The sequence below is a fragment of the Ammospiza caudacuta genome, chromosome 11, assembly GCF_027887145.1.
Source record: "Ammospiza caudacuta isolate bAmmCau1 chromosome 11, bAmmCau1.pri, whole genome shotgun sequence".
Classification (NCBI taxonomy): Eukaryota; Metazoa; Chordata; class Aves; order Passeriformes; family Passerellidae; genus Ammospiza; species Ammospiza caudacuta.
In genome coordinates, this window is record NC_080603.1 from 26,924,853 (window position 1) to 26,949,451 (window position 24,599).

At 48.6% G+C, this 24,599-nt stretch overlaps 1 protein-coding gene across 1 annotated transcript in view; it reads left to right on the forward strand.

Annotated features, from left to right (window-relative positions):
* The window catches only part of PLCH1 (phospholipase C eta 1), a 45,455-nt gene that overhangs the window by 8,473 nt on the left and 12,383 nt on the right, over nt 1-24,599 (forward strand). Inside the window, exons 2-12 of the mRNA XM_058811872.1 lie at nt 10,687-10,833; nt 11,292-11,535; nt 12,728-12,857; nt 14,350-14,520; nt 16,378-16,471; nt 17,655-17,858; nt 19,687-19,807; nt 20,770-20,941; nt 22,585-22,692; nt 23,274-23,435; nt 24,520-24,591. Of these exons, the coding sequence (XP_058667855.1) occupies nt 10,687-10,833; nt 11,292-11,535; nt 12,728-12,857; nt 14,350-14,520; nt 16,378-16,471; nt 17,655-17,858; nt 19,687-19,807; nt 20,770-20,941; nt 22,585-22,692; nt 23,274-23,435; nt 24,520-24,591 (1,625 nt within the window). The remainder of the gene's footprint in view (nt 1-10,686; nt 10,834-11,291; nt 11,536-12,727; nt 12,858-14,349; nt 14,521-16,377; nt 16,472-17,654; nt 17,859-19,686; nt 19,808-20,769; nt 20,942-22,584; nt 22,693-23,273; nt 23,436-24,519; nt 24,592-24,599) is intronic.

A 24,599-nucleotide genomic window follows, 5' to 3' on the forward strand; every position in this document is an offset into this window, starting at 1 on the left:
TTGAAGTATATAAAAATTTAAGTCCAGAAAAAGGTAAGGATGTTTGAGTTCGGAATTGCCATAAGACAAACTTGTAATCTGTCTGGAAATAGTTATAGAAAAATCAGGTAACTTAACCCTTGGGTTTGGTAAATTGCAGTGTTTGTGTGGACATTGTTGGTATAACAAGTGTGTATCTATTCCTGAATGTTTAACATGAAAACCTGGTGGGTTTGTATTGACTGGAAAGTCAAGTCAGCTTCTCTATGAAAACATGTAGCTTGTGTTTGAGATACTGCTCTTTTGATGAGAACAAACTGCACTTCTGTGTTAGCCTAAATTATTACAAATGTGTTTGCCTTGAATAAAAACATTCTTGACCTTTTCATCTGTTGGGAATTTTGCTGTGGCTTTCAGTGAAGAGGAGTTTTTTTTAGTAGCACTTATAATAGTATAACACATTTGCAAGTGGTATGTAAAATTTGAATGAAAGCACTGGATAAAAGATGTCTTTCCAAGAATTGCAGGAGATGATACAAAAAAGGAAGACATCTTGAATAACTTTCTTCAGTATCTTGTAGTTTATAACATCTAATTTTTTTTCAGTTTAAGTCAGTGCTGAATAGAAAGTGGCACTTAGCTTAAGCCTCTAAGTGGATAAAGAGTGAATGCTGTAGAGAGAAGGAGAAATCATGGTAGATTCAAGTTAATTTTTGTGTTTTTCTCATCCTTAAGGATGTTGGATTATGTTCTTTTAAAGGAAACACTTAGAAAATGCATTTAGCATAAGAGCTTTCTTGCCAGAATTGTGTAGCGCAGAAGAAATTTTTGTGACAAGATTGTCTGTAATTTAAAATCAAACAAGCTAATCTAAAATAAAGCCATCAAAAGTCATGGATTAAACTTTGAAATATCATCTTTCCTGTTATGTTAGAAATTTTCAGGGCAGCGTTGGCAGTTGATACTTTTTTCCCTTTGTATCTGTCATGGTTGATTTTAGTAGATATTTTTTATCTGCTGGAAGTCTCTGGGAATAGGGACAGCTGTTGTATAGAAACCAGAGCCTATTTCAGGCCAAATGAGTTATTTGAGGATGGCCTGCAGGGAGGGCTGCCTGTGCTGGGCTGCTGAGCGTGGTGCCAAGGGCTGCTGGTGTTGGGCACCCAGAGCTCTCCATGGCGGCCGTGGCTAAAGGAGGGCAGGTGTTACTCCATCTGCCTCCCCAGGTAATGGATATGGCCCCACTGAATAATTCACAGCAGCCAGCTCTCCTGGAGGGGCTGCACCAGGCCTGCAAGGAAAGCATCAGGTTCAGGGTTTGAATCTCTTGGCCCTGTGTGTGTGGGTGAGCTCATTCCACAGCAGGGAACTCGGCTGAGGGTGGAGTTCTGCTCCAGGTCATTCTGCAGTCCCTTCCTCACCCAGATGTGACAGCAAGGCCAAATGCCAGCCGGTCATCCTTGGCTGTGGCAGTGCCACCTCAGTGCGGGGAGGGCAGCCGGGGCTGTGGAGCAGTGAGTGGCTGTCCCTGCTGTCCCTGCTGGCCTGGGCTGTCCCTGGCACTGAGCTTTGACGTGGGGTCATGGCCAGGCTCCCCCTGTAGCAGGGACCATGGCAGTGCCCTGTTCAATGTCCTTATTAGTGCTGCTGTGGGACTCGTGTGCCTGCAGCTGTCCAAGCACCTGTGCAGGCACCTGTGCAGGCTCTGGCATCCTGGTATGTGAGGGAATTAGCCTGGAACAGCAAACTGCTCTGAGTGCATATGGAAGGCACCAAACTCCTGGGGAGAACTTGGCCATCCACAGGTTTCATTCCAGCAACAGCTTAAATCTGTCTCAGCATTAAATGCACTCACAAGAAGTTAGCACATGCACATGGCAGCTTGGGCAGGCTGAAAGCCTCCAAGTGTTTGGTGTATCCTGAGCAGGTTGCCCCGTGTTGCCCTGAGTGCTGGCTGACCCAGTGTCACAGTGGGGCACCACAAAGTGTCCCCGCATGGCCCTGCTGGGGGTGCTGGAGCTGGATGCTGATGGGGCAGTGTCTCACCAGCTCTGCAGAGACGTGGCTGGCCCGGGAGTAACTAGATTATGTGCTTGCTAACTGCTTAGTGTTCGTGGTTTCGGTGCTCATGAATGAAATCTACTCGTTTCAGTAAATCCACAGAGCAGTCATGGTGTTAGGGGAAACGTCTTTGTCATTTGCTGAAGAACTGCTGTCTTTCCAAAAGCCTGGGGCATGGATGGGAGTTGTGGAGGTGACTCCTTCAGTGCTTATCTGGAGCCTGAGCTGCCCCAGTGGCACACGGGGGTCAGTGGTGGCTCTCAGCAGCTTGGGGACACGAGGGGCTGTGAGCAGAACGTGCTGACAGAAACCTCCCCGCTCTGTCCAGCACTGAGCCTGCTGCAAGGGGGGTGTGTGCTGGCTTGTCCCCTTTCCTCCAGCAGCTGGTGCCTCAGGGAGGAGTGCTGCTGGCGTCTCCTTGCCCGAGTGAGGTGGGAGCTGTGAGGAACAGGCTGGCTGTTCCCGGCTGCAGGGCAGGGAGCTGGAGCTGTGCCGTGGCAGGTCATCAGTACAGCAGAGAACGGGCTCACAGGTGTTCCCACGCTACCAGCAGAAACATTGATCAGCCCGGAACTCAGGTGCACAAAGCAGCATCATTTTCAGTAATAAAATCACTTTGGTGTTTGAGACTGTCAGCTCATTGTTTGCCCACAGATGACTCACTGTCGGTGACTTGCACCGAGGCAATTTAAAATAGAATAGATAAACATGTTTCTTTAGCAAAATGACTATTTCTGAGGAGGGTGAATAAATTAGTTCATATCATCTGTTGCACTGCAGTCTCCATTCATTACTTTTAAAGGTTAATTAACTTCACCTTCCATTCTATTGTGCCTTTTTCCCTCTTCCTAGCCTGTAGCCGAGCCCCAGATGTGGCTTTGCTTGGCAGCCTGGAGGGAAGCAGTGCTCCCTCAGCCTGGCCCCAGGTGCTGGGCACTGGATCCCCCTTCCAGCTGCTCTGTGCCATCAGGGCACTCCCGTCCCAGCCCGTGGTGCTGACAGGGCTGAGGTGTTGCTGCACGCGGCTGTTTGCTGATCAGTCTGCAGACATCAGGGCTGACTGCTTGCGCTGAGGCTGGCACAGTTCATGCTCTGCACGTCTCTGTGTGGGCACAGGGGTGAGCTCTAGGAAGGGCCTTTTGGTGGTGGGGGTTTTTTCCCCCCTATTTTTTGTTAAATCGGTGCAGTTAAGTGGGAGGTGTGACATACAAAGGGCGGTGTGGTGAATGGGGAGGTCTGCCCCAGCTCAGTGTGCTGTGGTGGGAATTGTATTTGTTGCATCATACAACACAGGGAGGCTGAGAACAAGGTCTGGTTCACTGATGTATGATCCTTATTTATGCACTTATTGATTTTTTCAGAGGGCAGATATGGGATTCTGGCAGAGAAAGAGCTCGTGGCTCACTGTTCTCCACCTCTGCATCCAGAGGCTCAGCTCCTGGGGTGCTCAGATGCTCTCTGCCAAGGAGGAGCCCCTGGCACTGCAGGGGTGGCCCAGCTGCAGTGAGGAGGCATTGCCCTCCTGAGCAGAGCTACCCTGGCCTGGGGAGCCCCAGGTTTCCTTTGGGGACATGGGGACAGACCTGGGGATGGTGCCTGGTGCTCTGGGCCATGGTCACAGAGAGTGAGGGTCCTGAAAGCACCTGGGGATGGTGCCTGGTGCTCCGAGCCATGGTCACACAGGGGGAGGGTCCTGAAAGGCACCTGGTGCTCCGGGCCATGGTCACACAGAGGGAGGGTCCTGAAAGCCACCCTGGATCTGGCACAGTGACACCACACACCTGTGTGCTCATCCTCCCCTTGGCAGGGGCAGTGGAAACTCTCCTCCTCCTCCTCCTCCTCCTCCTCCTTCTTCTTCTCCTCCTCCTCCTCCTCCTGCCTCTCTTCCCACCTCCTGCTTTTTCCACTTTCTGGAGTGTCATAATCGACTGCTGTGCCCTCCCTGCTGAGGGATCCTCGAGGAAGAAAGAGGATTAGGATGTGCAAACTTAACTGTGTTTGCTTAATAAATCTGTGCTCCTTGTTCACCCCATTGATGTGACAATGTGCCTTGGCACTCGGCCATGGCTGTGCTTAAACGATTGTGCTTTTCAGCGTTGACAGAGGATTAATTCCACAGTCCTAATGGGAAACTTACAGTCCCCAGCCACGCCGTGCTGCTGTGGCACCAGGGCTCTCACAATGCACAGCTCTGGTGGAGTTGTTTCTGAAGAAAGGATGAAACCTGGGCTAATTGCTTGAAGATAATAAGTGGAACTTTGCTGAGCTGGCAGAAGGAGGGGTCCTTGGGCAGGGCTGGAAAACATGCATTATTCATGGGGTCCAACAGGGCAGCACAGCCCCTGTGAAAGAGGCACTGGCCTGGCAGGACATTTCTGCACTGCACAGTGCTTTCTGAAGTCTCAGTGAGGGAACAAAGCTTGTCATTAAGGACCATTCAGGCTCTTTTTGATTATACTGTAGTGCCAAGCTTTTGTTTGGATACTTCTGGTTCCTTTCTGATCTCTCAGAGCAAAAGAGGAGGGAGCCTCAGCCTGGGAAGGAGCTCTGGGCTCTCCCATGGCAAGAATAACTAAGGGTTGTCAGGGATCAGCTTGAAAAGGTGAAGAGCAGAGACCTTTCACTTGTAGTGTGAAAATAAGATGAGTTATTGGCCGTCCTGCAAGCACTGAGCCCGCAGTGTCAATAGGGGAGGCTGAAAGAGCAGCTGCTGTGAAATATGTGTTACTCAGACATGACTTCTGGGAGCTGCTGCTCCCCAGCTTTTGCATTTGTTTTGGGTTATTTTGAAAGAAAAAAAGACACCACCAGACAGTTCCCAGACTTACAAAGAGCTGAAACACGCTGATAGATTTCAGTTGTGCTTGGGGTTGTTTCTCCATTCTGGATAGTGAATGGTTTTGCTCTTCAGCTTCACCCCTTTATTGTTTGCATATTATTTAGTGACTTTACAAGCACGAGCCGCTTCCCAGAGTTAGTGATTTGCTTTGATTAGACACCATTCAGTTGTTTTGAGTAGTCTCACCTTGTGTTTGGTTACTGGTGTTGATGCTCTGCCTCTCCAGGGCTGAGATGAATTGCCCGTGCCCTTTTCAGCCTCTGGTGGCTCTGCTGGTGCCGAGTGGCTCCCTCGAGGGTTTCTTGGGAAGTGCAGAAGCGTGAGAGATTGATTGTCCATCTCATGTCCACGGACTCCCAGAGATTACCATTAAACCCACTGTAAGAAGCTTAATGTGAAATTCCGTGAGGCTGCAAGAGCTGCTGCGAGGCAAATTAAACTGGCATAAAATATGAGCCGTGGCTGTTTAAACCAAAGCCCAGTCCTGCTGGGGAGTGCCCCAGACCTGCATGTGCCCCCTGTGCCCCGGGCCCGTGGGCTGTTATGTGACCCCCAACAATCAGCACCCCGATGGCATTAGTGCTGCTGCGTGGGATTGAGATGAGATGTGCTCTCGGGTGGAGCTGGCAGGACAGAAAATGGTGTTTGCTGGCACTACTGGAGGGGCAGACTCAGTGCTCAGCGTGGGGGGTGATGGAGAGAGCAGGGGGCTGAGAACATTGCAGGGTTCCGGGGTTTGCTTTGGGCCTGGGCTGGACCTGGGGTATTTTCAGTGCAGGACGGGACGGTGCAGCTGTGTGCGGGCTCCGGGGCAGCGGTGGGGCAGGACCCCTTCCTTTCTTCCTTTTTGGGAAGGACCTTTCAGACAATGAGATCCAACCATCAGCCCAGCCCCACCACAGTGTTCAGCACTAAACTGGGGCCTCAAGAGCCACATCCACTCATTTCCACATGCTGCAGGGACAGTGACCCCAGCACTGCCCTGGGCAGCTGTGCCAGGGCCTCACAGCCCTTCACAGAACACACAGAAACCCCAAATTCTGAATGCAGGGGAGAAGAGCTGCTGCTGCACTTGGAAAAGTAACCCCTGCGTTCCATGGGTACCTTCTATCTCTTCAAGCTTAATGTTGGCTTAATGCAGTTGATGCCTATCATTTAGATACCCAGTTTATATCCTCTTTCATAATTATACTTCTCAGTGTTTGGTAATGCTCTTTGTACCTTATTTAATCTTTTTGTTTTGTCAGACGGCTGTAACAGTAAGTCCATAAAAGCAAGATGAGACCAGACTTTTTGTCATTTGGTTGCACTTTGAAATATTAATTTCTTAACATACAGGAAAATAAAAGAACATTTGTGGACAGCAATAAGAAATTTGTTTTGATCTTTGACTTTAAGTAAAATTATCTGTCTCACAACAGGGGTGAGACAGATAATTCCTTTTGCTGTATACTCTTGGCAGTAGAGTTGTGTTGCTAATGCAAAGGTAATAGTGTTTTCTTGAAAAACTAAACCCTAAAATACAGTAGCAAAAAATAGCCAGGATATTTATTTAATTTCAGAGGACATTTTTTATGGGAGGAGATGTTTGTTTCACTGCAGGGATGTGCCCTGTATAGCAAAATGCTCTTGTGTTTGCTGGGAAATGCTGCTCAGTGTAATGTCTTATTTCCCTAAATAATTATCATTTTCTCTAGCATTGACTGCAGCGTCCTGCACACCCTGAGGTCCCTGTGGTGAGCACTAGGGCAGGCAGAAGTGCTCTCACCAGTGTGACTGCTGGGATAAAATGAACTTTAAACCAGAGAATTCCCAGCTCCTGGGATGCAGGGAATGGCCCCCAAGCGATGGGGGTTTGTGGGGATCCCGGGGGGCTGGTGCTGAGCCATCCCCGGGCATCAGAGGGTGACCCGAGGGCACGGGGAGGGACCAGGGGCACGAGGGCATGGAGGGTGGCACGAGGGGATGGAGGGTGGCACGGGGATAGAGGGTGGCACAAGGGGATGCAGGGTGGCACAGGGACAGAGGGTGGCATGAGGGGATGCAGGGTGGCACAGGGACAGAGGGTGGCACAGGGACAGAGGGTGGCACAAGGAGATGCAGGGTGGCACAGGGACAGAGGGTGACATGAGGCAATGGAGGGTGGCACAAGGACAGAGGGTGGCACGAGGGGATGCAGGGTGGCACAGGGACAGAGGGTGACATGAGGGGATGGAGGGTGGCACGGGGACAGAGGGTGGCACAGGGACAGAGGGTGGCACAAGGAGATGCAGGGTGGCACAGGGACAGAGGGTGGCACGAGGGGATGGAGGGTGGCACAGGGACAGAAGGTGGCATGAGGGGATGGAGGGTGGCACAGGGACAGAGGGTGACATGAGGCAATGGAGGGTGGCACAGGGACAGAAGGTGGCACGAGGGGATGGAGGGTGGCACAAGGGGATGCAGGGTGGCACGAAGGGACAAAGGGTGGTACGGGGATGGGGAGCGGCACGGGGATTTAGGGTGGCATGAGAACAGAGGGTGGCATGGGCTGGTTTGGGGATTAGTGCCATGGAGCGGCCACAGCTGCCCAGCAGTGCTGGCTCAGTGGGCAGTGAGAGCAGTGTGGGCAGGGGCACCCACAGAGCTGCCTAAACTAAATTAAAAAGGGCTATTTGAATTCAGGTCTGTGTTGCTTTAAAGGGTTATTTTGGGAGCAAGAAAACTAGACTGGTCTTTCATTATTAAATGCCGTTAAACTCCAGGATGTCTGTTGGGATGATTTTAGACTGTCAAGTTTGCATAACTCTGCAAACAGAAGTGAATGTAGTTTTCAGGGGTTTTTAATTTTAAATTAAAGCTTCAACTATCATAGAATCATGGAATGGTTCACCCAGTTCCAGCCCTTCCTTATACATTGCATAAGCATAATTTTTTATTTAAACTTCCAGATTAATTTTCTTTGATCTTGTAACATAAACTCCATTGTGTCCTAGTTTAATTAATTTTCAGATTTTGAGCAAAAAATGCCCAGCTAGTCCTTGTGTTAGAAGAATAGCTTTTAATGGGAATCATGTCTCGCTTCCCCAAATTTTAATCTGTGTCTGCATTGAGGAGCTGCTTCATTTACTCTGTATTCCTGGTTTATCTACGGGATTAGATGTTTTTCTGGAACCAGCTTCCCTATTCCTTAGTGCAATCCTTCCTGAACTGCTCTTCTGGAGCTTTATTCTGCCCTGCACTGCTCAATACCTTCCGTGATTCAGATGCTAATGTGTGGCGTCTGGCAAGGGACCGGCATTAGCATACTGAGAATAGATTTGAAAAAGACCTTTTTTATTTGCGTGCTTATATTTTATAAATAGCCTGAAGGGGAGGATGGGGTGTTTTGTAAATGGTTTGCAGAGCTGAGATCCAGTGGGCTCGTGATTGCTGTGGCATTTCCATTACCCCAGTCCCTTCTTGAACGTGGAGCCTTTGTTATTAACACCTACACAGCAGCAATGATGCCATGAACTCTCTTTCGTGTTTACTATTCTTTAAATGTTTGAATTCTCGTGGTACTTCCTTGGAACTGGGAAAGTGCAGGCAGCAGACATGGTGCTCCCTGGGGCACTGGACCCGCTGCAGGTGGGGTTTGGGAGGGGAGGCTGTTGAGACATTGGGCAGGAACTGGGTGTCCTCCACTTTGTAAAGGAAAGTGATTTAAAATCTATTCCCTGTGACTGAAGTGTGCCTGGAGCATGAATGTGACTGCACCCATAACAATTCCAAATGCGATGTAGAAATGTTTAAGCAATTGAAATGGTGAAGAAGGAACTGGATTGCCTTTTACGGTTTTTATTTTCCCCCACAGTTTTGTTGGCTGCAGGTACCTGACCGTGGCCCATTCTCTGCTTTTCTTGTATGGAATGGATGTGATCTTCTCCCTTCTGCCTTTTGCTGGCTGCCCTCAATAGCATCTCAGTGAAACCGGGCTGGGATTTCTTCTCTGACAACCGAGCTGGTGTTAATAGAGAGACTTACTTGAGAATTAGATCTTTTTGTAAGACTTTCACCAGTCACTGCTAGCCTTAGGTGCAAAGGAGCAGATTTGCTGCGTTGAGTAGCTTGTTGCTAAACCTCTTACTGAGCTGAAGCGCTGCTGGAGTGATGTCTCTGTTAGTGAAAGCAGAGGTGCTGCCGGTGTGTGTGCCAGGCTGGGGGAGCAGGGCACGGTTGGGTACAGGGTGAGCACCCTCACTGCTGTGCTGGGACAGGTCCTGTTTGTCTTGGTGGGAATCCAAGGCAAACCTCATCTAAACTCAGGTCCACGGGGAAGGGCTGGCTCTGCCAAGAAAAGGCATTCCTGTGTGGATGTACGTTGGGACTTTTAGAGACTCCTTTTGCTTCAGGTCATCTTTCTTCTCTCAGGTTCAGAGTTTTCCATCCCTCGTGGTGTAAATGTTTGTCTTCCTGGTACTTGGTGTGTATTAGATATATCTAAGTTAATGCTGCCCCAGCCAACATGTGGGTATGGTCTAACATCACCTTCTGGCTTGATTTATGTCACATTTATGGTAAATCTTAAAGCCCTTCCAAACTCACCTTCGTTCAGCGTGTGCTCATCCAGGGGGTGCCATTATTTATGGACATAATGAAGGACACATTTATTGCACTCACATGAGGCTTTCAGAAGAATTTGGTTCTGTTCAGCTCAACCTCAGTCCCCTCCTTTCTCCAAAAAGAGAACTCAGGAAAAAGACTCCTCCTGATGGGTTTATTCCATGTGGGGTTTGCCTTGCCAGCTCCTGGTGGGTGAGGGAGCCAGGGGAGGTTATTCCAGTGCCAAGGGCTGCTCAGCCCTGCTTTGCTCAGTGTTTAGATGCTGCTCTGCCTGCCTGTGAGTGTGCCAGAGCTGTTGGGAGAATAAATAAATAAATCCCAGCTCTGGCAGAGGAGTGGGAGTGTGGGTTGGCCTTTGCTGTGACACTGAGGAGCACTGGGGAGAGAAGTGCTGCAGAGAGGAAGGGTGATAAGAAATAAAGACAGACCCAGAGAGTTTATTTGGGAGCCAGCCAGAGTGTAAACAAATCACCCAGGGAGATGAATTTGGAGTGATACCAAGTGAGGAGAGGCTGTGAATGGATAAAACCAGAAGCTAATTTAAGAGCATGGATATGTACTGAGATCAAGAGGAAATCTTATCTTGATCCTTGTGTTTGGAAGGCTGCAGGAGGGAGAATGGGAGATGAAATGGAAGAAATGGGTTTATTTTAGTCAAAACACAGAGGAGGAAAAAAGCCTTATCATTCAGATGGGACGGGTGGATAAAAGGAAATCATCCCAGTGTGAGTTGGAAGGTCGGTGGCAGCATGGAGAGGGTGTGAATGTGTCTGTGTCCTTCTGTGAGCAGCTCTGCCAGTGGCACAGCACGAGGGACAAACTCCAGGGCTACTGAGCCCAAAGGACTGCAGGGTTTGAATGAGCGTCTCACCAGTCCAAGTGCATGGAGCGCTGCGGTTTAAATTACAGCACTGTGTGCAGTAATAGAAAAAATGTAAATAAGATGAACATGAAACAACTATAAAATGTTTTCCTTCAACATAGATGAAAGTTTTCTCTGCCTCCTTTGTTGAGAGGGTGTTCAGACAGATGAGCCGTTCCATTTTCCTGTGTGCAGAAAGTGGCAGTGAAGAAGGAACAGTTTCCCAGCACTGCCCACTTTGTGTCACTGGGGGCTCAGGCCAGAGCTGGGGTGTGCCTGGCACATGCTGGGCAGCCCGTGAGCCGTGGCATTAGTGGGTGAGGTGGCCGTTCAGCTGAGTTTGTTCTGCTCTGCCCCACAGTTGAAAGATGCATGAGTGTGATGCAGTCTGGGACGCAGATGGTGAAGCTGAAGAGTGGAACCAAGGGGCTGGTCCGTCTCTTCTACCTGGACGAGCACAGGACCTGCATCCGATGGAGGCCCTCCCGCAAGAGCGAAAAGGCAAAAAGTAAAGTAACCTCCTCATATTTATTCTAATTTCTGGGGCAGTTTAGTATTAGAGTGTGACTTACAGAGGCACACAGAGGCTCGTGGGCTGATGGGAGATGCTTGGTGTCTGTGTCCTGTGCTCCCTTTCTGTAGCCTCAGCCCTGTGATGTTCTGGGCAGTGCTCAGAGCCTCCAGGGCAGCTGGCACTTGGCACAGCCATGGCAGGGAAACCTTCAGTCCCACAGGGCTTTGGGATGTGAAGATGTAACATTAGTAAAGTTTAATGCCTCTGAGCCTGAATAACTCAGACTGGGAGAAGCAGGAGGAGGCTGGCTGGTGTCCCAGCGAGGGCTTTGGGATGTGAAGATGTAGCATTACTAAAGTTTAATGCCTCTGAGCCTGAATTACTCAGACTGGGAGAAGCAGGAGGAGACTGGCTGGTGTCCCAGCGTGGCCTTTGGTTCCCTTTCCCCCCAGTTGTCATCGACTCCATTTACAAAGTCAGCGAGGGCCGGCAGTCGGAGATCTTCCACCGCCACGCCGAGGGCAGCTTCGACCCCAGCTGCTGCTTCACCATTTACCACGGCAGCCACCTGGAGAGCCTGGACCTGATCACGTCCAACCCCGAGGAGGCTCGCACCTGGGTCACGGGGCTCAAGTACCTCCTGGCCGGGATCAGCGACGAGGACTCGCTGGCCAAGCGCCAGAGGACGCACGACCAGTATCCTTTGGGGGCCAGCCTCCTCCTGGGTCATGTTCCTGCCTTGGTTTCCAGGCACCTCAGCACAGCCTGTCCCTTCTCCTCCTATTGAGTGACCAAAGCCTGAGCAGCGGGTTTGACACGGACACTTCTGTGTGTGATAAACCATGGGCTGTGCCTTGGGGGCTGCATCAAACTGCATGGGAGTCAGGGGATAGGCTTGCATTTTGGTAATGAATTCCCTTTTGAAGGGGCAGACCAGTTATTTCTAGTTATCTCAGTACCTCAATAACTCCTGGCCATCTCTGTTGCTCTTGTGTAAGTCAGATGCCTGTGCCCTTCCCAGCCTCCATTGTTTGTCAGGAGCACAAATCCTTAAAGCTCCTTAAATGTTTGTTGTAGCTCAGTAGCCAAAGTGAACCTCATGTTCTCTGAATATTTTCTTCATGTGCCTTTTTTTCCCCATAGTTTTTTTTCACAACAGTGATGACTAAAATTTTATACACAAAGAACACTCTTCCCCCAAATACCAAACCCCAAGGCCATCTTAATTAAAATTGTAACCTGCTGTTCTTCTGCCTCATGGAACTCTCCAGTGGAAGTCCTGGAGAATATACATATTTCAGGTATTTTTAATTTATATCTGCCGTGTTTGATTCTGATCCACAGCAGGCACAGGTCCATTGGGGTTGTATTGCATGCTCTGTTGCACCTGTCCTCAGCTTGCTATATTTAACCATGGCTTTTCTGAGCTGCTCCTGTCTGCTGTGTCTTCTCTCCTGGTGAAACATCACTGCAAGTCCTGTTTGTTTTATCCAGTGTGGCAGCTGGGAGCCTGCACACAGAATGGCCCTGTCCCACTCCCAGCTGCTGCAAGAACTTAGCAGGAGGTGCTGAGGGATATTTGTGCAAGGAGGGGGTGAAAGGTGCTGTTGGGAAGTGAAGCTCAGGTAGAATGAAGGGACATGTGGAAGAAGATCCCAGAGTAAGCCCAGCAATATTTGAAACCTTTGGAGCACGTTCTCAGAGGAGGAACCAGCACCAGAAATGGGAGTGCAGAGGGGCTGAGCTGTGAATAATTGCCATAAACCAGCGGTGGTTTAAGCCTTTGGCTGAGCTGTAGTAAGGGCAGGGGCAAAAGGTTCTTTCCTGAGCTGCCCTGCCTCCTGTGCCTGGGGAGAGCCCTGTGTGCCTGTCCTTGACACGCTGGCAGCTGGGTGAAGCAGACCTTCGAGGAGGCTGACAAGAACGGGGACGGGCTGCTGAACATTGAGGAGATCCACCAGCTGATGCACAAGCTGAACGTCAGCCTGCCCCGCAGGAAGGTCCGCCAGATGTTCCAGGTGTGTGCTGGGACACCAGATAGCATCCATTTCTGGGCACAGCCAGGGCAGGCTCTGCAGCCTGGCACCACAAGCACAGCACTCACAGGCTTTTTCAATGTCCTGCCTTTTTGTAGGCATCAGAATGTTGTTTCAATGACAGGAAGCACACAGAAAAGTTACCACTGTTACTCTTTCTGCTGCATTGTTGGTTTCAGCTCTGTGAACTGAACTGTTCGATGCTGGCACTGATGGACAATGAAGTCACTCTGTTGCTACTGAAATGTTTATTTCATTTCTTTTATGGAAAATTATTTAATAGAAACTGGCTTGATGCAAGTAATTAGGTTTTAACTACTTCCTCATATTTAGCCATTCAGATTTGATGGATTTAGAATCAATTTTTTACTTCTGTTGTCTGAAAACAGCTCCCATTTTCCACCAGTCCTTGTGTTTACTTCAGGAAAGGAAAGATAAACCAAGGACATAATGGAGAGTAAAATAGGTCCTCTTCACTTTTCTAAACCAGTACCAGCTCAAAGCTGGTTTGCTGTAAAACATGGGAAGGTTGAAGAATCTTCTATTCTTCATAAATTCCCCACTAGAGATACATCTTTGGAGTCTGGAGTTACTCCCAAAGACCTGGAAACTGGTGGGGTGGTGTTGCAGAGATTAGTTTGGGTTGTATTCGTTCCCACAGATTGTAAATGTCATTTAAGGTATGTAATAGATCTAAAATTATTTAAAACCCCATTCAACACCATTTAGCTGAGAATTCCTTTCCTCTCAGCTGACTTGCTGTGATGGGAGTTTGCAGCTCCTCTCTGCATGGAGACCCACACAGTGCCTGCCAGCCATTCTCCAGAATATATTCTTTGTTTTGAAAATCCACAGCAATCCTCTTAGGCAGATGTTCACAGGAAAAAAGCTTGTATTAGTGTGTGCTAAGTACTGTTTTCTTCTCCTCCTACCTCTGAGGAGAAGCAGCAAATCCAGCCTGGAGATGCTGGGTGTGTGTTTTGGTGGGGAGTCTCAGGGCTGCTGCAGAGCCGTCCCCTCTGCAGAGTGCTGCACATTAAATAATGTGCATTGGAGACTCTGACACTGTCCTGAATGGTTTAAGATACCAGACTGTTGTTGGGGAAGCCTTGGGTGATATTGTTATGCCTCTTGCTGAATTTTAATCCAGGATAACTGCAGGGCACACAGGAGGGCAAGAGATCAGAATAAAGCCCAGGGTGAGCCTCTTTCTGGGGGAAATAAATATGGAATTAAAAAGGAAATTAGAGTTTCATGGGGAATCTGTGGCTTTAGTTTAGTAACTGTTTTCATCAGTAGCCCCAGAGAGGATGATATAATTTTGCAGTTATTTTAGCCTGTTGGGATTTGTGTCTGAACAGTCTTACAGACTAGAATTTACTACATTTCTGTTGGTGTACACAAGTCCTGCTCTGTTTTATTCCCTGATTTCTCCTGTGCTGAGCATGTTTACCTGAGTGCCATTACCTCTTAGGAGGCAGACACAGATGAGAACCAAGGAACCCTGAACTTCGAAGAATTCTCAGTGTTTTACAAGATGATGTCCTTGCGTCGAGATCTGTACCTGCTGCTCCTAAGCTACAGTGACAAGAAGGATCATCTCACTGCTGAGGAGCTGGCCCAGTTTCTGAGGGTGGAACAGAAGGTAGGGCAGTGTCTGCACCCATGTCTATGGCCATGCACTTACATTCAAGTGTAAGGAAAGGATTTTATGGAAAATATTAACCTGGGGCAGAGGGCAAAGCACAGATGTGACAGAAGAGAGTTCTGAAGGTTTTGTTGTTTTTTGAAATGCTTATAGAAAGAGTTTGAGCTGCTTTGGATGATTTTTGCAGTGCCCAGGATAGTGGTGTGAGAGGGTGCTCAGGGACCTGGAGCAGGAAGAGGAACACGTGGCAGAGCTGCCTTTGGGGTGCACAGGGACATTATGGAGCTGCTGCTGCAGCAGAACCCTGCAGCTGACTGTCAGGTCTGGCATTCTGCACCCTCTCAGTGCTCTGTGTGCCCTCCTGAGAGCCCTGTGTGGGCAGAGCTGCTCTGCTCAGCACTGCTCCAGCAGCAAGCCACAGACAGTGAAAGCAGGAGCTCCTCTTGGCTGGGCAGTTGGAGGCACCTGGCAGCCCTGTGCCCCTTCCCAGTGCCCAGCTTGGAGGTCAGGAGATGCCTGAATGTTCCCGTGGCCCAGAGCAGTGTTCCCTGCTCCCCTGGGGCAGGGCAGCATTGCCCCAAGAGCTGATGGTGCTCCCAGCCAGGAGGCAGCTCCCCAGTGCCCTCAGCACCCAAACAGCATCTTGGTTTTGCTGTTGTCTGGATGCTTGCAAATCTGTGGACAGTCTGTTCTGCTCCATCTGCTACTCGATTGGCAGGATATGAAACACTCTGCAGCCTGAGGACAGAACAAAAGCAGCTTGGGGTTTTTGTTAGCTTGCTAAACTGGCTTCTTTTTTAGGAGAACTCCCTGTTTAGGAGAGCAACCCATATTATTTTTAGTGGAGTACTGACTCTAAAGTGTAACAAAAAATGAATGGCCAAAGTCATCACCTCTCAAGCTACAATTAAAAAGCACAAATGTGTGGACTTTGCCCCAGCAGATGCAGCTTTGGACTAGATTAGACATTGCCATTCCTCAAGCACATGAGAAGCCCACACTGGGTCAGCAAGGAGCCATGGGGGATAATGGAAAAGTGAATTTGAGCCAGCTTGTACCAGAACAGGGCCTGCTCTGAGCAGTGTTTGCAATCAAACACCAACCTGAGCAAGGATAATGTTATTTTTCCTACTGAATTGTTCTTTTTTATTATCCTGTGCAATTCCTGCAGCATCTCAGGATGGTTGGCTTAGTTGGGAAAGTACAAACAGTGAACTGGATGATGGCACAAGAAAGGTGCCAGAGGTTTGAGAGCCAGTATTGTCTTCCTGTGATGTTGTTAGGGAGAAATGAAATCTACCCCATCCTCATTCTCCCTTTGGTTCTCTACAACTCAAGGCAGTGAGGAAAGATGAGATGGGAGCTAGTCCTTCCCTTCAGTTCTGAAGGAAATAGAAGTGAATACTTGTAAGTGCCCCACAATCAGTTAGAACCTCAGCTGTGGCCTAGCTGAAGCTGTTTACAAAATTCCTATTTGTTTCAGAAAAGCTGCTGTTTTTCATTTCAGAATGTAATTATTTCTCTCCTAGCCTGTGTGTTACAGTGAACTCCCTTGGAAGTAATGAAATCATAGGAGTGGAAAACGCATGAAAATGAAATCGAAGCCTGCCAAATCTTTTTGCATGTCTAAGAAGATTATATTAAAGAATATAATGTCATAGTTCTCATTTCCACAGCATTGGCCAGTACAACTATTAAGGCTGCTAAACACCTAATTTTAATCTTGAGACTAAAATGACATAGGTTTTAATTGATGGCTACCTCTCACTCCTGTTTGTCTTCTCCAAGTTAAGTAGATTTTCACATGCTGGTGATGTTAAAAATGAGTGTACCTCCGCTGCTGTTTTTGTGCAGATGAATAATGTGACACCAGAATATTGTCTGGACATCATACAGAAGTTTGAAGTGTCAGAAGAAAACAAGAAGCAAAATGTTCTTGGGATTGAAGGTAAAAGATTTGTTTTCAGAGTGAGTTTTCTCTTGCCGTGCTGCAGTGGAGTGGAAGTGCTCTGATGTGTTTTGCTGAGGCTTTTGCTGTCCCCTGGATCAGCGGTCGGGAGTGTGGGAGCGTTTTGTGAGTCAGGGGGGAGATGTGAGTAGGTGTGGTGAGGCAGCAGCTCGCAGCCATCCATCACAGCCACCCTCAGCAGTGGGGCTGGATGCCTGAGGCTGTGGGGATTTATTGCTCACTCTCACAAAACTGTCCTGGACCCTGCGGTTCATCTACAGCCCGCTCCCAGGGAGGTAATGAAAGCAAAGTGTTCATTCTGCCTCGGCTCTGGGGTCTGGGATCCTGCACAATCCATTCCTTTATGCTTCTGTGAAACAAAGTACAGATAGTTGCATTTTCATTGGGTTTAAATACGTGACTCCCATTGCTTGTGAAAGCACTTGTAAATTGTATGTTTATTCAGAATCCAATTTAGTATCAGATCAGCCTCAGAGCTGAGATGAAATAGATTAAAAGCCATGTTGTGTTCCTTTGCCCAGAAGGAAGCTTCTGTGGAGCAGCATTATGTACATGGTGATTTGGGGAGGGGGAAAGTAGGAATTTTCCTCCACATGGTATTTAAATCCTGGATATGGCCTCCCTTCAACAAGCTTCCGATGTGACCCAGGGCGCTGCACTCAAACTGGAAAAAGGAAAGTAAAACAAACAAGCTGTGACACTTAAACAATATTTCTGCAAGCATTTCTGCTCCTCTTAACCTGCTGCTGCAGCTGCTTTTATCTCTGAGCTGCTTTCAGGGCTGGTATTGTTTGCACAGTCCTTTGCAAACATTTTACATGTTTCATTCTTAAAGGAGATATTTTTAAAACTTTCTCTGTTCAGCGCTGCTCTGTTTAGAGGGTTATAAATGAAGTGCCATCTTCTTGAATAGACTTGCAGGAAAAGGGAAATTGTGAAGCGAGGGTGATGGGTCAGTGCCTCGGCTGCCGACGCACGGCTGTGCTTTGGGCAGCCGCTGCCGTGCGTGCCCCCGCGTGCTGCGGGCAGTGCCATTCCCAGCACGGGAGTGCCGCCAGGAGCTCTGCTGGGAAAGGCGTCCGTGTCCGAGCCGGGCTGGCCCCGCCGTGCCCTGCAGTGCCTGGCCGCTGCGAGGGGCTCAGCGCCCGTGCTGTGCCCGCAGGCTTCACCAGCTTCATGCGCAGCCCGGCGTGCGAGGTGTCCGACCCGCGGCACCGCCACGTGCACCAGGACATGCGGCAGCCCCTGTGCCACTACTTCATCGCCTCGTCCCACAACACCTACCTGAGCGGGGACCAGCTGCTCTCCCAGTCCCGCGCCGACATGTACGCGCGCGTGCTGCAGGCCGGCTGCCGCTGCGTCGAAGGTGGGCTGCACGGGGCTGCACGGGGCTGCATGGGGGCTGGCTACACGGGGCTGCATGGGGGCTACACAGGGCTGCATGGGGGCTGCACGGGGCTGCATGGGGGCTGGCTACACGGGGCTGCATGGGGGCTGGCTACACAGGGCCGCAGGGGGCTGCACGGGGCTGCACGGGGCTGCATGGGGGCTGGCTACACAGGGCTGCAAGAAGGGCTGCACGGGGCTGCATGGGGGCTGGCTACACAGGGCTGCAAGAAGGGCTGCACGGGGCTGCATGGGGGCTGGCTACACAGGGCTGCAGGAAGGGCTGCAGGGGTTGCATGGGGGCTGGCTACACAGGGCTGCAAGAAGGGCTGCAGGGGTTGCATGGGGGCTGGCTACACAGGGCTGCAAGAAGGGCTGCAGGGGTTGCATGGGGGCTGGCTACACAGGGCTGCAAGAAGGGCTGCAGGGGGCTGCATGGGGGCTGGCTACACAGGGCTGCATGGGGGCTGCACGGGGCTGCATGGGGGCTGGCTACACAGGGCTGCAGGAAGGGCTGCAGGGGTTGCATGGGGGCTGGCTACACAGGGCTGCAAGAAGGGCTGCAGGGGTTGCATGGGGGCTGGCTACAAAGGGCTGCATGGGGGCCGCATGGGGGCTGCACAGGGACTGCATGGGAGCTGCACAGGGCTGCATGGGGGGCTGGCAGCACGGGGGCTGCATGGGGCCTGCACGGGGCTGCATAGAGGCTGGCTGCACAGGGCTGGCTGCATGGGGCAGCACAGGAGCTGCACTGGCCATTGCCTCAGGGCCACACTCCCAGCAGTGATGCTGGGCTGCCTCAGGCACTTTCTGACCACTCCAAACTGGATTTTTCTGTTGGGAATGATCACCTTGGGCAGGCGTCACAGGCACCAGAGAACCACAGAATGGTTGGAAGGGGTTCTAAAGATCACCCAGCTCCACCCCCCTGCCATGGGGATCACACTAGATTCTTTTTTAAGCTATGCATGATTTAAATAATAACAAAACATTAGCGGTTTTATATTAGTATTAGTATCTTTATTTTCCAAAAATAAATAAAGTCTTTTGGCAAAGTTAGACTCAACATTAATTTTTTATGAATAGCGTTACAAAAGGTCATCTGGAAAAAAAATATTGTTAATCTCTATTTAAAAATTAATTAGAGAAAATGAACCTGAGAGAACTGGGTGATTGCCTTCTGCAGATCAGCTCCCAAGAACACTCAGCAGTGTTATTTTCCTTGACCTCAAAGCTATTGCAGCTACTTGAGAGCCCAGGGACTAGCTCTGCAGCTTTCTCCTTGGGAAGTTTAACTGCCTGTGGAGGCAGCAGCAGTGACAAGATTGGTATAAATTCAGAGTACAGGCATTCATTAGGAAAAGCATTCTTATGCTGGTCCATTCTGCATGTGCTGGATTTGATGCTACTCTTCATACAGTCAGTTATAAAGCTGCAAGTTAAACTGGGAGTGGGAAAAGATAAGTTCTTTTAAAATAGTTTGTCCTCAGAAGCAAAAACTCCATTCCCAAGGTAGCTGTAAACATTATTTGACCTATTACACCTTTGTAGTTTTATATATGAGGAAAAAACCTCAAATAAATACAAGGGGGAAAACAGTTCTAGGATGCAGAATTCTCATCTGAGCTAGGAAAAGGCTGTCCTGTTAGTCTGAGCTCTGCTGGCAGGGCAGAGCAGATGGAATGAGGGGTGCCAAGGGGTGGAGTGAACCTGCATGGCTGAGCAGGTGAGCTCTGCTGGCAGCAGGAGCACAGGAATGGGTGAGGCTGGGGGCATCCCTTAATGTGTGCCTTTTCTGGTCTCAACAGTGGATTGCTGGGATGGCCCAGATGGGGAGCCAGTGGTGCACCATGGCTACACCCTGACTTCCAAAATCCTCTTCCGGGACGTGGCAGAAACCATCAATAAATATGCCTTCATCAAAAACGAGTAAGTGTGGAGCCAGCTTTGCAGCTACACCTGTTTTCTGTAGTTAATCCCACACTGAAAACAACCATCAAGCCCGGGAAGTGCAAATATTCCTTTAGGCACATCAGGGTAGATTCTGTTCCCCTGTGTATTGCCTGTGTTGTGTTTATTGTTCAGCTGCACAAGCTCTTCCCATCAACCGAGGGAGAGAGTTCTGCCTAAGTTGAACCTTTTTGTGCTCTTGAACTCAGTAAGGCTTTGGACAGTCTGACACTGCTGATTATCTTTCAATAGAACTTCCCACTCACATCCACAGGGAAATTCTCCTGAAAAATCGATACTGTGATCTTCTCTGCCTACTGAAAATACTTTATTTCAGCAGAGAAATTGAAAAGCTGTCATGTGTAGTTTGAGGAAATGCTGAGGTGTGGGGTAGTGTTCTGAATCTGTTTCATTTGCCACAATGCTTTATAACAGTTTATTATGAAAACTGTGGACTTCACCCACATATATATGTATATATGTATATATGTATATATGTATATATGTATATATCTATATATCTATATATCTATATATCTATATATCTATATATCTATATATCTATATATCTATATATCTATATCTATATCTATATATGTAGACACACACACAGAATAGTGTCAAATAATGTGTGGGTGTCGAGAATTTTGAGTAGTTTAAAGACAATAAAAGGAAAATACTTCCTTTTCTCTATTTAAATAAAAAGCACCCAACAATGGATTTGTGGGAAAGAAAACAACCAAGCCCAAAAGTTTGGTGTTATTGATGAGAAGTACAAGGTGGTACTTTCAAAGCTAAAGGAGGTGGTTGGGGTTATAGAGCCCTGGGGCTGCCAAGAGTTTAGAAAACAGTGGTGCAAATCTGTGCAGGAACTTGGCTGTTCCGTTCCCAGGTGGGTGGTAAGGGTGCAGCTCTGACAGTGTCTGGGGCTTTGTTTCCAGGTTTCCAGTCATCCTGTCCATTGAAAACCACTGCAGTATTCAACAGCAAAAGAAGATCGCCCAGTACCTGAAGGACATATTTGGTGACAAACTGGACTTGTCATCTGTGAGCACTGGAGACCCCAGACAGCTTCCCAGCCCTCAGGATTTAAAAGGGAAAATCCTAGTGAAGGTAACTTGCTGGGCATGTTCAGAGTGCAACAAAAGTCAGCTTGAGATATTTATTGCATATTTTCTTTGGAGGACCAGTTCATACCCCTTTAGCATCTAAACATTACCTGACAGTCTTTCCTTGAACAAAGTACTTTGGAGTGGTAGAAGAGTGAAGCTCTCCTGCCCTTCCCCTCAGCCAGCAGGGAGCTGCAGTTCATGGGATGGAGCTCTGTTCATGGTTCATCTGCTGTGTTTATGGGAGGAGAGCAGCTCAGGAGGAGCTGGAGCTGCAGTTCATGGGATGGAGCTCTGTTCATGGTTCATCTGCTGTGTTTATGGGAGGAGAGCAGCTCAGGAGGAGCTGGAGCTGCAGTTCATGGGATGGAGCTCTGTTCATGGTTCATCTGCTGTGTTTATGGGACAAGAGCAGCTCAGGAGGAGCTGGAGGAGGCCCCAGAGCTCTGTGCAGGATTAATTGTGTGAGCCCCTCACTCCAAACAGATTTGCTCTGAAAGGAATTCCAAAGGCCAGGACGGATAAAACAGGGAAGGAGCACAAGGCAGACCTTTGGGAGGATGATTAATAGAGTTCTGCCCCATTAGATTGTCTAATTTACTTGGACACAGGGGGGCAATTACTTCTGTGTGAACTCTCAGGATACTCTGGCTTTCCCCTGTCCTTGGCTGCAGGGATTCTCACTTTGTCTGATGTTAGTTTGAGCATGCTGCAGTGCACAGTACAGAGCTGACCCTGAATTAGGAGCCCTTTGAGTGCTCAGCCTTGATTTTGCATTTCACTGCATCCGTTTTCTGGGGTGGCTGCTGGTTAATGAACTGTGCAAACACAGTTTGGTGTTTGAGGGATCCACAGGAAATCATGTGGAACATCACTCCTGCAGAAGTCCCCCGGCACTGCACCAAAGGCAGCACAGGCTGGGTGCTCTGGGCTCTTACCTGAATTTCTGAGCTGCCTTTCCAGCACGTCTGAGCTGTCATTGCAGGCTGATCCTCCAGCTCTCACTGCTGGAGCCCTGTGGGTGCAGACTGCTGTGGAGCTGAGCTGCTTTCAGAATGAGAAATTCCATCTCGAGCATCCCAGCATCCCTGCACAAAGCCCTGCCTCCCATCACCTGCTCAATTTAAGCAGCTCTGTTGGAAAACATAAAGTCAGATTAAGGAATCAGTACCTTGTTGAGAAGTAAGCCAGCTTCTCATCTTTCTGCTATTGCTTTTGCTCTTTTTATATATTTTCCTTTGAAAGGCAGTATTGATTCACTAGTATTGATTCACAAACAATTTCAAATAATGGCATAATTTTCAACCTGTAAGTGTATATAAAGATTCATTCCAGTTACACTCAGGGATTTCAGCCAGTGTAAAGGTACCAGCATGAAGTGAATTTGACCCCTCATTAGCAGCAGCATTATTAATTTCAAAATGCAGCCTCAAAATCAATCCTCTGCCTTTCTGCAGAAATCCTGAGTGTCATTCCTGTCTCCCACTGATGAAGCAGGTAGGCTGAGAACATTTCTGTGCACAGGAGCAATATCACAGAAGTTTAGTAGGTGATTTATGTAGGAGCAGATGGTGAAGCAAGAGGAGCAGACTGGGTGCACTAACTAACACTGACCACATTTATTGGGGTGTTTTTTCCTCATTTTAGGGTAAGAAGTTGCCCTGCAGCCTTGGAGCAGATGCTGAGGAAGGAGAGGTTTCAGAAGAGGACAGTGCTGATGAAATTGAGGATGACTGCAAGTTAAAGCCCTGCTTTGTATGTGCACACAGTCAGCTCACAGAGTGTGACAGCTCTGCATCTCTTACATGCACACTTCTGTCCTACTTAGAGTTAGCAGAGTTTTTCATTCCTAAGTTTTTAATTCCTGTGTCAGCTTCATGCTGCTCCATAGGATTCACTTTTACTTTAAGTGCCTTATGTAAGAGACTGGTTTGAGTCTGTATAGTCTGGATGACTGTTAACAGAAATCACTTGCTTTTTTCACTGTTTGGAGCAGGAATCCAATGCTTAGGGTGTCTGTAAGTGCATTAGCTGGGAATTCCATGCTCTTCTGAAAGAGAAGGGGGCTTGTGACAGCTGTGGGGCAGAGAGAGCCCATGGCCAGGTCCTGGGGATCTGTGGGGGGACTGTGAGCTGAGCTGGGAGGGCTCAGGGGAAAGGGAGAAGGGAAATGGCAGTGAAAGCCACAGGCAGAAAGGGCAGGATCAGGCAGGATTGTGCAAGGAGTCTGTTCTTGCAGAGGGGAGAAAATGGGAGCACTCACTGTGTGTGTGACCCTCAGTGTGCATGGGATGGACACAAACCCTGCTTGAGCTGGGTTTCCTGGTGTCTTTCAGAGCAATGGTGCAACTCAGCACCAGGTGGAATCCTTCATACGGACAAAACTGGAGTCTCTGCTGAAAGAATCCCAAATCAGGGACAAGGAGGACCCTGACAGCTTCACTGTGAGGGCCCTGCTGAAGGCAACTCACCAGAGCTTCAGTGTGAACATGAAGCAGGTACGTGGGCTGTGAAGGAGGGCACAGTGCAGTGTGCTGCAGATGTTTCAGATGAGAGAGCCAGGAACTGAGGAACTGCATGCAAACTCCAGGGACATTAAATACAGAGTGAATTTTCTGTGGAGATGTGCCTGCTCATGAACCAGTGTCACAGAACTCTTTTCTGGGAGTTACTGTGTAATTGATGGACTAGAAAGGGAGCAGTTGGGTTTCTTCCTGTTTTTTTAGTGTTCATTTATTTTTCCTTCATTACTGGTTTGCCTTTGATTTTTCCCAAGTAATTGCTATTAAAAGAAGTAAAAATCCGCTAAAGATTATTTCTGCGTGTTACAGAGACTTCCAGCCTGAGCTCTGAGCAAATCTCTGAACCCAGGTTATTGATTTTGCTGGGCCCCCAGTGCCCTCATCGTCACGAAAGCCCAAAGTGAGTCCAGCTCAGCCCTGAGCAGGGAGAAGCTGGAGTTCACAGCGCTGAAACACTCACCCAGCTGAAATGCTGGGGGAATATTCTTCAGTTTTGTTTTGCTCTTCAGAAGATGAAGGGCTGTGTGTTCCTGACAGAAGAAGTGAGATGCTGCCAGGAGTTATCCAGCTGATGTCTGGGGGCATGGCTGGGAATGTGGAACTCAGCCTGCAGGCTGCCTATGAGAAGTCCACATTTATCTGCTAGGAGATTCTTTTTCCTCTCCCTTTTCCCTTTGTGGCTGCTTTCAAGAACACTCAGATGTCTTGGTTTGTTGTTATTTGCCTGGTTTTGCTAGACTGCTTTTTCTACATGGCTTGTTGTTGTCTTGAGTGCTAATGTTAGTATTTTTCTTTACAGTTAGATGATTCTAAACTGTGAAGTGTACAAAGAAATTAGAAAAGTCCTGTAATGAGATTTTGGATTTCAATTTGTTCCCAGATCAGACTTTAACTTACTTTGTCTCATTTGCAATAATTTTATTTTCCTAATAGTGAGCCAGAGTGACACACAGGAACTTGTATGAGGTTGAAATGATGCCTTTTGGAGACTGTAGCAGACTCTTTAAAGACATTTCTGCAGGTATTTATTTATGCTTTTTATTGCACTTTTTCTGCACAGAACTTGGATACAAAAGAAGGTGGAAAAAAGTCTCATGGTCGATCATTAATGGGGAACTTCAGTAAACACAAGGTGAGTGA